This window comes from Penaeus vannamei, chromosome 35, assembly GCF_042767895.1.
Source record: "Penaeus vannamei isolate JL-2024 chromosome 35, ASM4276789v1, whole genome shotgun sequence".
Lineage (NCBI taxonomy): Eukaryota > Metazoa > Arthropoda > Malacostraca > Decapoda > Penaeidae > Penaeus > Penaeus vannamei.
The window spans coordinates 1715334-1727546 of NC_091583.1; the positions used below are offsets into that span (position 1 = coordinate 1715334).

Here is a 12213-nt window from a genome sequence, read left to right on the forward strand (position 1 = left end):
AACAAGCGGAAGATAACAAATATACTGAGACAACCAATAAACAAAAGCACGCGTGATGCTGCAGAGACACAGACACAGACAGACGGGCATGCAAGGTCACGGTCAAAGATAAGAGTGCAAAGTTCGAAAGGGAGACAGTGTATAAACAAACAACTACATTCAAAAATAGGTAATAAAAGTATCACACATCATGATTTTAAATGAATGAGTCATATCTGCATCTAAATCGTAGGCAAAATGATGAATTAGAATTTACAAAGTAACCGAGTGAAATACAAAGGGATCGTTAATACACGTGCTTCAAAGTGTAAACAAACATTTCCTCAAACTTCAACGGGAAGTCGCCAGCATAATTAACGAGTCAGCCGGACAGGCATTTTCCAGAGATATAACAATGTCTATTTAGAGAAGAAAAAGGTAAGTTCTTCATGGTGATGATAGAATATGAGAGAAAAACTTAGTAATTATGCAAATATCAATCAACTTGGCATACCGGTAGTTTCCAGTTTGCGAAATTCGGTGTATTTATGTATTGATATACACGTATAAGTAAAGTCATTACTCACATATGTACAAATGGCTTTAAATCCCTGGTTTCGTTGTATCCTTTCCTTCCTTTCAACTTTCCAGTGTCCCTACAACAGAGTTATTTGCAATCCTCTTTGCATTAGAACGCTTGTCTTTTTTCTTCCTTCCTCATCCTTCAAAATCTTTATTGATTCAAGAACCTCATTAACCTTCATACAGTCTGTACAGCCAGTCAACCCCCTTAACCTCAAAATTGTTCACTCTGTCCATTTAACACGAAACAGTAATGATGCGTTTGGAACTTCTCGTCTTGCTCGTCCAGACAAGTTGGACAAGCTGTTTTGACTCTTCAGGACATCTACTGTCGCATCATGGACAAGTTGTCCATCTCGTCCCTCTTGCCCTCCTTCGAAACTGGGTGAACAGGGTAATGACATCACAATAGCATTTGTATGTAAACAATGACAGGTGCGGGCAACTGTAAGATATTGATAGGTAAATTTATTTCCCTTTATTAATGTTATTAAAAGATATTTTGTGTTTGTCAGTTGCAGGTAAGTTAAATATAAACCAAAGGAGTTACAAAAATAAAGACACCGTTATGATAGAATAGTAAATGTTTACTTCTGATCTGGTTGCATTCTGGGCAGTGAAGGCCTTAGAAGTTCCAAACGCAGACACATTGTCCTGGTCCTGACAAGTTCTCTGGATGAGCAAGACGAGGAGTTCTGAACACAGTTGAGTTTCATGAACTGGTAGATGCCTTAGTATGCTCCACCACCTTGTCGACGTCCCATCAACCCAGATTTTCACACATACCAGCTGCTGATTATAACCTTCACTTTAAAACCCACTTTATTCACTGGCAGTCTTTCTGGTCTAACCAGAAATAAACTACATACTATAAAATTCTCCATCTCCCCTTGGTGAGTCCAACTCTATTAGAATAGATGCTGGGAAACTGGTCTTGCATGATTATGTATTGGTCACACTTGCCTCACACATTCCTGTCTCATGTCACAATCTGATCCATCTCTATGCTCCTCATGTAATATTCCTCATTTAGTCCCGCAGATTCTTATATCCTGTCCCTACTTTACTATTCTATAACCTTTATGTCTGCCTGTCCTCACTTGTCATCTTTCCCACAAAACCCCATCCTGTAGGGCATCCTTTCAGAATCCCGTCCCTTTTCCTTTGACAACTTTTTTAACTTCTTCAGATGCATAAATGTCTTCCATTTGACCTAATCATTCTTCTCCCTTAACTTCTTTCCCCTTTACCAACCCTTACCTTTACTATACACCATCAGCTCACCTTCCCTACCCTATTTACTAAAATACTACCATATGGTGCTATTCAACTTCTAACATCTTACACACTTTGCCCAACTCAGTAATTCATTTACACCTTTTTTGTTGCAATATTTTATCATAGTGCTATATGACCTTAAATCTCTAGCACATTCATTTGCTTTACCCATTAACCATTTGAAAACTTTAGTTAGGCATTGAATCAAAATTACCCCTAAGGGAAGAAAAGTTCAATATGTTTGATTTTTCCATTAGGATATACCCCTTTAGCCAGCAGCCAACACAATTTTATTTACTTAGTCTACTGAGTGACATAACTTGGATATTGTCAACTAACTGATTAAGAAGAAATAATTAAAATGGTATGAAAGGATAAGCTATATTTATGATTACTAATGGTAGTGCAGTTTATATTTTTTGGCTAAAGTTCACTCTGTGCTCCCAAGTTTTGGCTCAAACTTGCCATGCATTCCAAGGTGAAGACAATATTTGCTGGGGGTGTATTGAATGGTAGTGCCCAAAGGGCATATCTGGTCAGAGCAACTTTGATAGTAGAAAAATTTTGAAAAGTGGGTATCCGGACTTAGTTTTTGGTGAATGCATCCGCACTGTATTCAGATTCTATGTATTTTCTGTATCCTTTTGTTATCAGGGGCATCATTTCACGTTTTTCCAGAAGTTGGCTGAAATATACAAAGAAAAAGAAGGGAAAAAAAAAGAGATGCAGCTAGAGGACGCTGCACAAAGCTTTGGTGATTATTGCTGACAAACAGTGATATCAGTAGTATTTTCATTTGTTTCTTTATTTTATTGTATATTTCATGTTGCATTCTCAGTCTCTGCTCCTGAACAGCCATTAGCATGCAGTGTAAATATTTTCAGGGTGAATGTATGGTGATATACCGAGGCCATAGAACTTACCTTGTCGTAACATGCAAGATACTGAACTCAACTTAAATGACTATGCCTATCATAGTTTCTGCTAGGAACTCCTCCATCATCTTAGGGAAGGGAAGACAATATAGTTAATTCATTGATGTTTTGTGTACCATCTAATAATTTATGGTGGAACACAAGCCTATGGCATTTAAACCATTATGTGATTTTTAAAAATATTTTTGTTACTGAAATGTCATATTATTTTTCAATTATCTCCTGTTTGTTTGTTTTAATGTTTTTTTTTGCAATATTGTTAAAGTATATAGTGAGAGATTAATTAGAAATAATGAAAAATATCATATAAGGAAAATAATGAAAAATTGAGACAGACATACATTTTATTTTATCATATGGTACCCTTATCGTCCACTTTTCTTTTCTTTTTTTTCTTCTTTTTCTTTTTTTCACATTAATTTTTTGTCGTTTGTAAGATGGCTTTCATTGATTTTATAAGTTAACTGAGCTGCAATTACCATTACTCCTTTTGTCTGTATGGGATACATTGAGTATGAAAAAGAGAAAGAAAAACAAGACCATAACATAGTTATTATCCATTGACATTTGAACGTTGCTACCTGAATGAAGGTTATGGTACAATAGATTCCTCTTTGTTTTCCAAGGCCAATAAGTCATCAGATATAAATGATAAATACTAAAACAGATTTTATTTCCACAGAAAGTTTCCGGAGAGAGATGAACAAACTGCATGGGTTTCAGACATCATAAGATTTTTTTTTATTTTGTGGACATCAAGAGGAACCAGTGAAAAATGAGTGTCTTTACCGCCCGATACCTTCCAATTTTGTTTTTCACCCGAGGACTTAGGAGGCAGCCAGCGAGGCAAGTACTCCTTGGTTAAAATAATTAAATGTTATTCTTCTTTGTGGTAAATGGTTTACAGTGTTATGTAGATTATGGAATTTACTTTAGGCTCATTTTATATTTTATCTGCTATTGATTTGTTGTACTGGGGAAAGGTTTTATTCTTTTATTCATGTTTTTAGTGCTTAACTTGCACTACTAATTGCAGCTTCTATTTACATTTATGTTTATTGTTATGTGTTCCTTTTGGAATGGTGATAAAGAATCTCTTCACTTAAGCATAATATATGGTGCATAATGCAGACTCTTTAAACATCCTTTATACAAAACCGTCCATAAAAGCACATTTTCACCTAGGCCTTACTGTTTGTTGAAATTTATGCATTTAGTTGTGTTGCTTTTTTTATTTATTATTTTTATTTTGTGTAATCAGATTATGATGAGATAGAAGAAGTAACACTCAGTTCTTTTCAGCATTGCAAAAGTAAGAAAAGAAGCTTCCAAGAATGAAGTTGTCCTTCCATTGTCAGAAGAAACCTTACAGACATTAGCAAAGCAAACTACAACTCAAAATGAAAGGCCACCTCCTCCTAAAGTAAAGAGTAAACCTACTCCATTGAAACAGGTAATTTTAATCACCAGTTTGAGAAGAGGTTTATGAAGATTGTTTCATTGTGTATAAAAACATACTAGTTGTAAAATTGTAATTTCTATGTATACTTTATTTATATTTTCTGAAATTCATTTGTTTCATTCTTCAGCTCATTGTGACAGGATCGTTAACTGAACCCATTACTGAGACAAACCAGCATGAAAAATTGGCTCAAGCTGTCACTCCGCTGTACCAGGTATAATTTGCCTATTTATATATCTGTATCTATCTCTATCCATCTATCTATCTATCAGTATATATGTATATATGTATATATGTATATATGTATATATGTATATATGTATATATGTATATATGTATATATGTATATATGTATATATGTATATATGTATATATGTATATATGTATATATATATATATATATATATATATATATATATATATATATATATATATATATATATATATATATATATATGCATGCATGCATTTATAAACAATTTTTTTTTTACCTTTTTCCCCGCTGTTTTGTCGCTGCAGGTATATTATGAAAAAAAAAAGCTTCTTACTGATTTTGTAAAGTTATCCGAAATTTATCTTAATCTTGATTTTTATACCAATATTCAACATCTTCAAATTATTTTGCATACAACTGTTGTTCATGTTTACAGAAATTTACTAAATGATATAAGTACATAAAGGCATAATTGAGACTGAATGATTTTACACTTCAAGAGATATAACACGTTTGTCAGTCTAATCTTCATTGGAATAACATATAATTTTGATAGATAATTGAAACTTACAATTTATTTTGCCTATGTTGTGAAGTTACTCAGGCTCATACCTTTATACAAAATTTGTTATTTTTTCCAGATATCATATCACAAGCAGTTGAATTTGAAGGCCCAGGAAATGAAGCAAGCCCTAAAAGTCCTGAAAAGGCGTTTGACTGATGTACGAGCTCCCTTGCACCAGACGTTTCAGGGACTTCCTTGCCATTTTGAACCTGTTCGTCCATCAGTAAGTTTTTATTTCATTTTTCTCTCCTGTTGGAAAAGTACTTGAAATCCTTTTGTGTATACATCTATAGACAGATGAAGAGACAGACAGAGAGAAGTGTATATAAAGTGCAATTTCTTATTTCTTTGACAGAATAACAAAAGGGAAGGAAAAAGAGAGACAGAGATTGTAGTTTTGTGACATTTAATGTTTACTCATTTTTTTCCAGCCAGAAGTGCTCGCATACAGAAACAAGGATGAGTTCGGAATTCATTTTGGTGTGGATGGCAACCCAAAGACAGTTGGCTTTTTTGTTGGCAGACCCACAGATCCCTTGATGACATGTGTCCCACCAACGTTTCTGATAAACATGAGAGATAGTCATAAGCAGATTGCTGAGGTAAATAAACACCAGTACCACTTGGTATTGCTATCGTTATATCAATGGAGGAAAATATATTGAAAAAGGTTCTGGAACTAAATAATATGTTTCTGAAGAAAGGCTTTTGCTTTCAGAGTTTCCAGAACTTCATCCGCCAGTCAAGCCATGAAGCTTGCCACAGATTTGACACTGGAGGCGTATGGAGGAACTTGGTTGTGAGGTCGACCCAGAGTGGGGAAAAGATGGCCACGGTCATTGTGCATCCACAGCAGCTTGGAGAGGATGGCATACAAGAGATAATGGAAGATCTGAGGAAGTACTACTTTGAGGGAGAGGGATCCGAGTGCGAGCTGGATTCCTTATACTTACAAGCTTGGTATGTCGTGGTTATTCAAGAGGATTTTTGTTACATCAGGGATGATTTGCTTGAGAGGGAATAGATATAGAGAAGTTGGATATATTGTGAGGTGAATCTTGGGAATGAACACATCTGCAATTTAAATTTCCACAAAATTGTTTACCTTTGAGTAAATTATGTATAAATTTTTATATAATAATGATTTCTCAGATTGTAATTTTATAATGAATATGTAAATGCATGTTTAATTAGTAGACTATTACTCATTGTACAACTAAATTATCTTTATAACCATAGATGATTCATGAAAAGTATAATTTCGTAATTCCTTTACTCAAAGCATTCCTTCAAAAAAAAAAAAAAAAAAATCTGAATATGTTAATAGAAAACTTGATTTTTCTTCTGTATTTAAGATTACATTTAAACTGAGTAATGATGTATTATCTTACAGCCAACACACCAGATGCACTCGTGAACAAGCTCCGTACAGACTAGTAGGAGGCCAGAAATACATCACAGAAACTTGCCAGGGCTTGAAGTTTCAAATCTCACCTGATTCATTTTTCCAGGTAAATCTGCGAGTGTCCGAGACAATGTGCCCTATGTAGAGAATGAATAAGAATGAATCTTTGGAGCAAGGTTTAGCATAAAATGTGTACTTCTGACGCAAAGTGTATGATTATATTTCATGTAGATACAAATAGAGCTGCCAATTGATGTATCAGTGAATAATTTTTTATATGAAATAAAATAGGTTTTCAGTTTTTAAGTCTAACCCAAAAGCCTTACAATGTTAAAAATTATTATAGGTAAACACAAAAGGAGCAGAAACATTGTATAACACAGTCAAGGAGATAGCTGAAGTTTCTCCTATAACAACCCTTCTCGATATCTGTTGTGGAACTGGTAAGTTTGATGAGAAGAAGGAAAATAATTTCCTATTCGTTTGAAGTGATGTTGATCATAGTTCCTAATCCCTAGACCCATTTTCTTTTCCTTTCTCTTTTAGTGATTCAGTATCAAGTAATTTTATAGAGATTTTTTTTCAACAAAAAATGCGCCCGCAGGAACTATAAGTCTGGTTATGGCACCGCATGTCAGAGGGGCTGTGGGCATTGAGGTTGTCACTGGTGCTGTAGAAGATGCGAGGAGTAATGCCAAAGAAAACAAAGTGGAAAATGCTTCCTTCTTAGCAGGCAAAGCAGAAAAGGTAAAGCAAATCGTAACAATCATGGGTTTATTTGCTACATGATAGCCTAACTATTGCATTTATATGTGACATGTATTATACAATATTTTATTGATTGATGGTAATATGTTATGATTTTTAGTTAATGAATTATTTGCTTTCTGCCTCTTTATGGAACTGATAGGTTCTACCTAGGATTATCAGCGAACTTTCAGACTGTACAGATGTGGTTGCCATTGTGAACCCTGCACGTGCAGGTTTACGTAAGTATTTATATTTATTCTCTAAGCTAGTGAGTGAGAGACAAGTAAAAAAAGAGAAAGATATGTTTGTGATGTTTATATGTGTTGGAACAATTAATGATGAAGTAACCTGCATCCATTTATTAGCGTGAAAATACATTGCTTTGGTTTAATTGTGTTACTAGTATTTCAGTATTGGACTGTTTGTCATAAGTATGAAGTCCATCATATTTTCTTTGCAGATCCAGATGTCATTAGAGGAATCCGACAGTGTGAAGCCATAAACAAACTAGTGTACATAAGTTGCAAACCTGAAGGCTTTGCTATGGAAAACTTTGTCAAACTTGGTTCGACTCGAGGCATTGCAAGTAAAAGGGACAAGACGGCACCTTTCACACCGAGATATGCAGTTCCTGTAGACCTGTTTCCTCACACCAGCCATACTGAGCTTGTCATTTTGTTTGAACGAGTTTATGGTTCTTAAGAACTTTTCAATATGTCTAGTCCAAATGTACATTTTGTAAAATAAAGCTGTTAAACATACATTATATCATTGCATGAATCTTTTGCATAGAAATTTTAGTTCACTTGAGGAAAGGCAGATATGTCAACACTAGATATATCTGTCAAAATAGACGGCTCCATAGTCATCACTATACAGAGTGGTAACTGACTAAACAAATGATCAGCAATCTTAATATCATCTTGGGTAGTTTTCTCTTATCAGTGAGCAGTTATGCTAGTATTGTCCATAGTTAGTGTATCAAGAGGTGCAAGCTTTGAATTATGTATCATACACATTAGTAGGGTGTCAGATGATTTCCAAGCTGGCAATTATTGTAGATCATTAGCAATTATAGAATCATGATCCAGATATGGCATTGTTGGTGCTATTTGAAATAAATTGTTTAAAGATTGAGATCTATTGCGGTTATGATATCTAGTACTTTAGAATGTCACAGATGGAGATATCCTGTCTTTCACAAGATTCAGCATAAAAGCTGTTCCACATATTCCATGCCATCTAAGGACCTTGACATAAGCAGTTTAGTTTAGGTCCCATTGGAAAAAGTTCCTGTGTCGAGATTATTCAGCCTTGGCACCGTCCCAAAACCTAGCTCGTTGTCATCGTGGGAAGGAGAAGGGGACTGAGACCCAATGTAGAGGATTACCCCTACCTTGTCAGTGTGAGAAATGGTGTTTTGGCCAGCCAGCTAAACATTGTCGCTCCACAGCCCACTGCCCTCTGTGCCCAACCTGGTAATGACCGTTCAAATTGCCCTGCTCAGTCACGTACTTTTACCAATTGTTGAGACTCCTATAATGTGTTTTATAGGAGCTGCCTTGCCTATAAGTTTGAATGTGAGGTAGCAGTCCTCACTCTACGTGAGGCCATACAGGAAGCAGGACAACAAGGTTTTTCTTTCTCAGCTTATTCCAAAACAGTCCTACGCTCTGCTCTCCCACCATCTACACAAGATGTTTCTGCATATCCTCAGGTATCTTTCCCCTATACCCTAAACATACATCTTATGTCTACTCACCCTATCCACCATTCATTTTCCATTCTAAATCCAGATACTCCAGTCTTTACCACTTCCCCGATACCTACCCGTCCTCCTCACTTTAGCTGTGCCAGACAACCTAAATGTTCCACTCCACGCTCTCCTACAATCTCTCCTACACCTTTTTCTTCATCTGTTCCTCTGATATCTATCTCCTCTTCTTCTTATAAGAAAATTTTTGTTTCTCACTCCTCTTTACCCAATTCCCCTCCAGAAACCCTTGAAGACATCCAAAATTTCTTAAAGATAACCCAAAGGAACACTCTACTACCTCATCCACCCCCAATCCCTCTGTTTCTACTCCTGCTATATTAAAAGTATTTCCAGATATCCATCCTCCTACTCCCCAGATTCCCTCCACCCCCCTTCCTCCTACACCCTCCCAACATACCCCACCCTCTCTACTACTTCCACTGGAATACTCACACGAATCCTCTCTATCACAACAGTGTCCTTCTCCAGACATTTTTCCTGATGCTTCACCATCTTCCCCAGTCTCCCTTTCTCAACCCCTGGATTCTACTCTTCCTACTTCTCCAACAGCCACCTCTATTTTCCTTGATCAATGTCCTTATTCCTTCCCCAGTCACAGATACAGTGCAATTCACTCAGTGGCTCTACCCCTCCAAAACCCAATTCTTTTCCACATACCTCATCCTCTCAACCACCCAAACCAAAACCCGATTCTTTTCCACATACCTCATCCTCTCAACCACCCAAACCAGCCTCCTTTCCCTTTTCGTTACCATACTTTCCTATAACACCCTCTAATCTTTGACATCTAACACCTTCCCCTCCTCCCGGATGCTTCTCCTACTTTTCAACATCAATCTCTATTCGTCCTTGAACATTTTTCGTATACCTTACCCAGTGACAGATCCACATAATTCCCTCAATCGCCCTACCTCCTTCACCCTCCCCTCTACTTCACTTGCTCCCCCTTTCCCTTTTCACTACCATACTATCCTATAACGCTCACAAACCTTTGACATCTAACACATTCTATCCTAAACTTTAACTCTCCTTTGCCCTTTCCGACGCAATACTTTACCATAGTGCTATATGACCTTAGATGTCTAGCACATTTATTTTCAAACATTAAAAAAGATGGCATTAAATATAGCCAGCCATGTATATACAAGACTTTCAGTGCATGACCAAACATTAGATATTATTTAGGTTTTATCTCTGATGACATTCCAAGATTTTTTTTTCTGCCAGATTTGATACATAGTCACAAGAATGATGCAATCACTGAATTGGTCCTAAGCCACGGCAAGAATCTGATGTTAGGTATATACATTGAAATAACAGTATGAAAAAGAAAAATTTCATCAGAATTTGATACATAATCACATTGCCTGTTTAATTCACTAATACGAGAATATTGATCTGGGTTTGCAGATGTGTGCATAGATCATAAACGAGTTTCCTTTGATGGCCACCATTCTCAAAAATTTAGATTTTGGTTTACCTACAGCACTGACAATTTTTTCCCTTTTAATACAATCTGAGGTCATATTAGTTGAGAATCAATCCATAGTTATTTGTCAAACCATAATGTTTAGCATCATAGGGTAAATCTAGTCAACAAATGAAGATGACATCGTCCACATAAAAAATATCAAATTATCAAAGACATATAGGATGCTTTATTAATGCCAGAACAGGCATTCCAGTACCATAAACTTCTACAGTATTATTTATCTTCTCTCATTCTTTATCCAATCACTTTCTCCGTTTGTCATTTTGTTTTTTCACTCATTCATTCATTCACTTTTTGTAAGACATCCATTCTCTCCTCTTTTTATTACCGTCCTGTCATTTTTTCTACACCTTTGTTGTCGCCTTTTCATTCATTCCCTCCCCACTTTTACTTACTATTACCTCTCCCTCTCGTATTATGTATTTATCTCACGCATTCATTTATTCTCTTCCCCTTTTTTTGTATGAATGACGTGAGCCTTCCTTGTCACTGGCTTCCCTTCTCTTCCTGCCAGTCCATCTTTATTTTCAAACTCAAGACTGAATTTGCTATGCTGCGCCCCATCCTATTTCACGATCTTTGTGGCCATTGATCAGTTGAATTACCTCGTGGTTTGGGGGAATCACATTTCATACTGTGACCGGGGGCTTTTCTTTCTAAATAGCTTGTTTGATAATATTGATTTGTTTCTTAGAATTAGGGAGTGAAACCAGGCTCGCAAGCTTCTTCAAAATCTAACTAGAATGGCTATTACATCATGTTTCTCAAAAAAATATTTCGTGGCATTTACATTGAAAAAAGATCTGGTTATGTGTATGTCAGATAATTGTCCATGTCACCCTGTCAATTACAGATTAACTGACATCCCCCGACTGTCAAGCTGCCATCGATCGCAATCTCAGGTCATATTTTTTGGCATTTGAGCATTATTAGGTGTTATCCAAAAATAAAAATGGCACCATTGAAACTTCCAAAATCCAGCTGTATCCTAGCTCGTCTTTATCTTTTTCCATTAGACTTACAAGTGATTAGTTAAGAATCAGTCCATAGTTATTTGTCAAACCATAATGTTTAGCATCATAGGGTAAATCTAGTCAACAAATGAAGATGGCATCGTCCACATAAAAAAATATCAAGTTATCAAAGACGTATAGGATGCCTTATTAATGCCAAAACAGGCATTCCAGTACCCAAAACTTCTACAGTATTATTTATCTTCTCTCATTCTTTATCCAATCACTTTCTCCGTTTGCCATTTTGTTTTTTCATTCATTCATTCATTCACTTTTTGTAATACATCCATTCTCTCCTCTTTTTATTACCGTCCTGTCATTTTTTCTACACCTTTTTTGTCGCCTTTTCATTCATTCCCTCCCCACTTTTACTTACTATTACCTCTCCCTCTCGTATTATTTATTTATCTCACGCATTCATTTATTCTCTTCCCCTCTTTCTGTATGAATGACATGAGCCTTCCTTGTCACTGGCTTCCCTTCTCTTCCTGCCATTTCATCTTTATTTTCAAACTCACACTGAATTTGCTATGCTGCGCCCCATCCTATTTCACGATCTTTGTGGCCGTTGATCAGTTGAATTACCTCGAGTTTTGGGGGAATCACATTTCATACTGTAACCGGGGGCTTTTCTTTCTAAATAGCTTGTTTGATAACATTGATTTGTTTCTTAGAATTAGGGAGTGAAACCAGGCTCGCAAGCTTCTTCAAAATCTAACTAGAATGGCTATTACATCATGTTTCTCAAAAAATATTTCGTG

The 12213-nt window shown here is 36.0% G+C and overlaps 1 protein-coding gene across 2 annotated transcripts; it reads left to right on the plus strand.

The window, feature by feature from the left end:
* The first annotated feature begins 292 nt into the window (after window positions 1-292).
* On the plus strand, window positions 293-7931 carry LOC138859303 (tRNA (uracil-5-)-methyltransferase homolog B-like). Of its 2 annotated transcripts, XM_070113910.1 has the most exons (13): window positions 293-417; window positions 2518-2622; window positions 3457-3620; window positions 4077-4227; window positions 4364-4450; window positions 5092-5238; window positions 5447-5617; window positions 5734-5975; window positions 6409-6526; window positions 6767-6863; window positions 7025-7167; window positions 7331-7409; window positions 7631-7931. In XM_070113910.1, exons 3-13 carry the CDS (start codon window positions 3550-3552, stop codon window positions 7870-7872), a joined length of 1548 nt encoding a protein of 515 aa, XP_069970011.1. In that variant the 5' UTR covers window positions 293-417; window positions 2518-2622; window positions 3457-3549; the 3' UTR covers window positions 7873-7931. The 2 variants fall into 2 exon arrangements, with proteins under 2 accessions (XP_069970011.1, XP_069970010.1); XM_070113909.1 differs by lacking the exon at window positions 2518-2622 and having other exon boundaries at window positions 294-417.
* Window positions 7932-12213: the final 4282 nt, after the last annotated feature.

Excerpts from the sequence above, each read along its gene's own strand:
- LOC138859303 (XM_070113910.1), top strand. The coding sequence starts at position 3,550 with ATGAGTGTCTTTACCGCCCGATACCTTCCAATTTTGTTTTTCACCCGA. Across the intron at positions 4,228-4,363 it reads AACCTACTCCATTGAAACAG|CTCATTGTGACAGGATCGTT; the intron begins GTAATTTTAATC and ends TTCATTCTTCAG. Across the intron at positions 7,168-7,330 it reads TAGCAGGCAAAGCAGAAAAG|GTTCTACCTAGGATTATCAG; the intron begins GTAAAGCAAATC and ends TGGAACTGATAG.